Genomic DNA, 369 nt, shown 5'->3' with positions numbered 1-369 from the left:
GATTCGCCAATCTCACAATACACTTTACAACCCTCCCTTCTTACATCTCCCACTCTCTCTCCCCTCCTCTCCCCTTCCCCCCTCCCCTCTTCCCCCCCGAATAACAACCCCCCCACCCACCCCGCCTCCTTACCTTGTTCATAAAATTCCTCGGCGATTCTGCGCGTCCACTGCGTGTGTATGTCGAGCGCCTTGCAAGGTCCGTTGATGTCGGCGAGCTTGATGCACATCTGGAGGGCGAGGAGGCGGTCCGTCTCCGAGCTCCAGTCTAAACCCGGGGCGTCGGGTTCGTTGGCCTGAGGACAAGGCAATGCTCGGGGTTAGAGGGACCATGCACAGTGGGGGACAGGGGTGCGGGAGGTGGAGGGA

At 60.4% G+C, this 369-nt stretch overlaps 1 protein-coding gene across 1 annotated transcript in view; it reads right to left on the bottom strand.

The window, feature by feature from the left end:
- Positions 1-369, bottom strand: part of LOC119588965 (cGMP-inhibited 3',5'-cyclic phosphodiesterase A-like) — a 64,821-nt gene that overhangs the window by 3,434 nt on the left and 61,018 nt on the right. Inside the window, exon 14 of the mRNA XM_037937572.1 lies at positions 134-296. Within this exon, the coding sequence (XP_037793500.1) occupies positions 134-296 (163 nt within the window). The remainder of the gene's footprint in view (positions 1-133; positions 297-369) is intronic.

This window comes from Penaeus monodon, chromosome 24, assembly GCF_015228065.2.
Source record: "Penaeus monodon isolate SGIC_2016 chromosome 24, NSTDA_Pmon_1, whole genome shotgun sequence".
Classification (NCBI taxonomy): domain Eukaryota; kingdom Metazoa; phylum Arthropoda; class Malacostraca; order Decapoda; family Penaeidae; genus Penaeus; species Penaeus monodon.
Note: the sequence above shows the minus strand (reverse complement) of the source record. Positions and strands in the feature narration are given on the sequence as shown.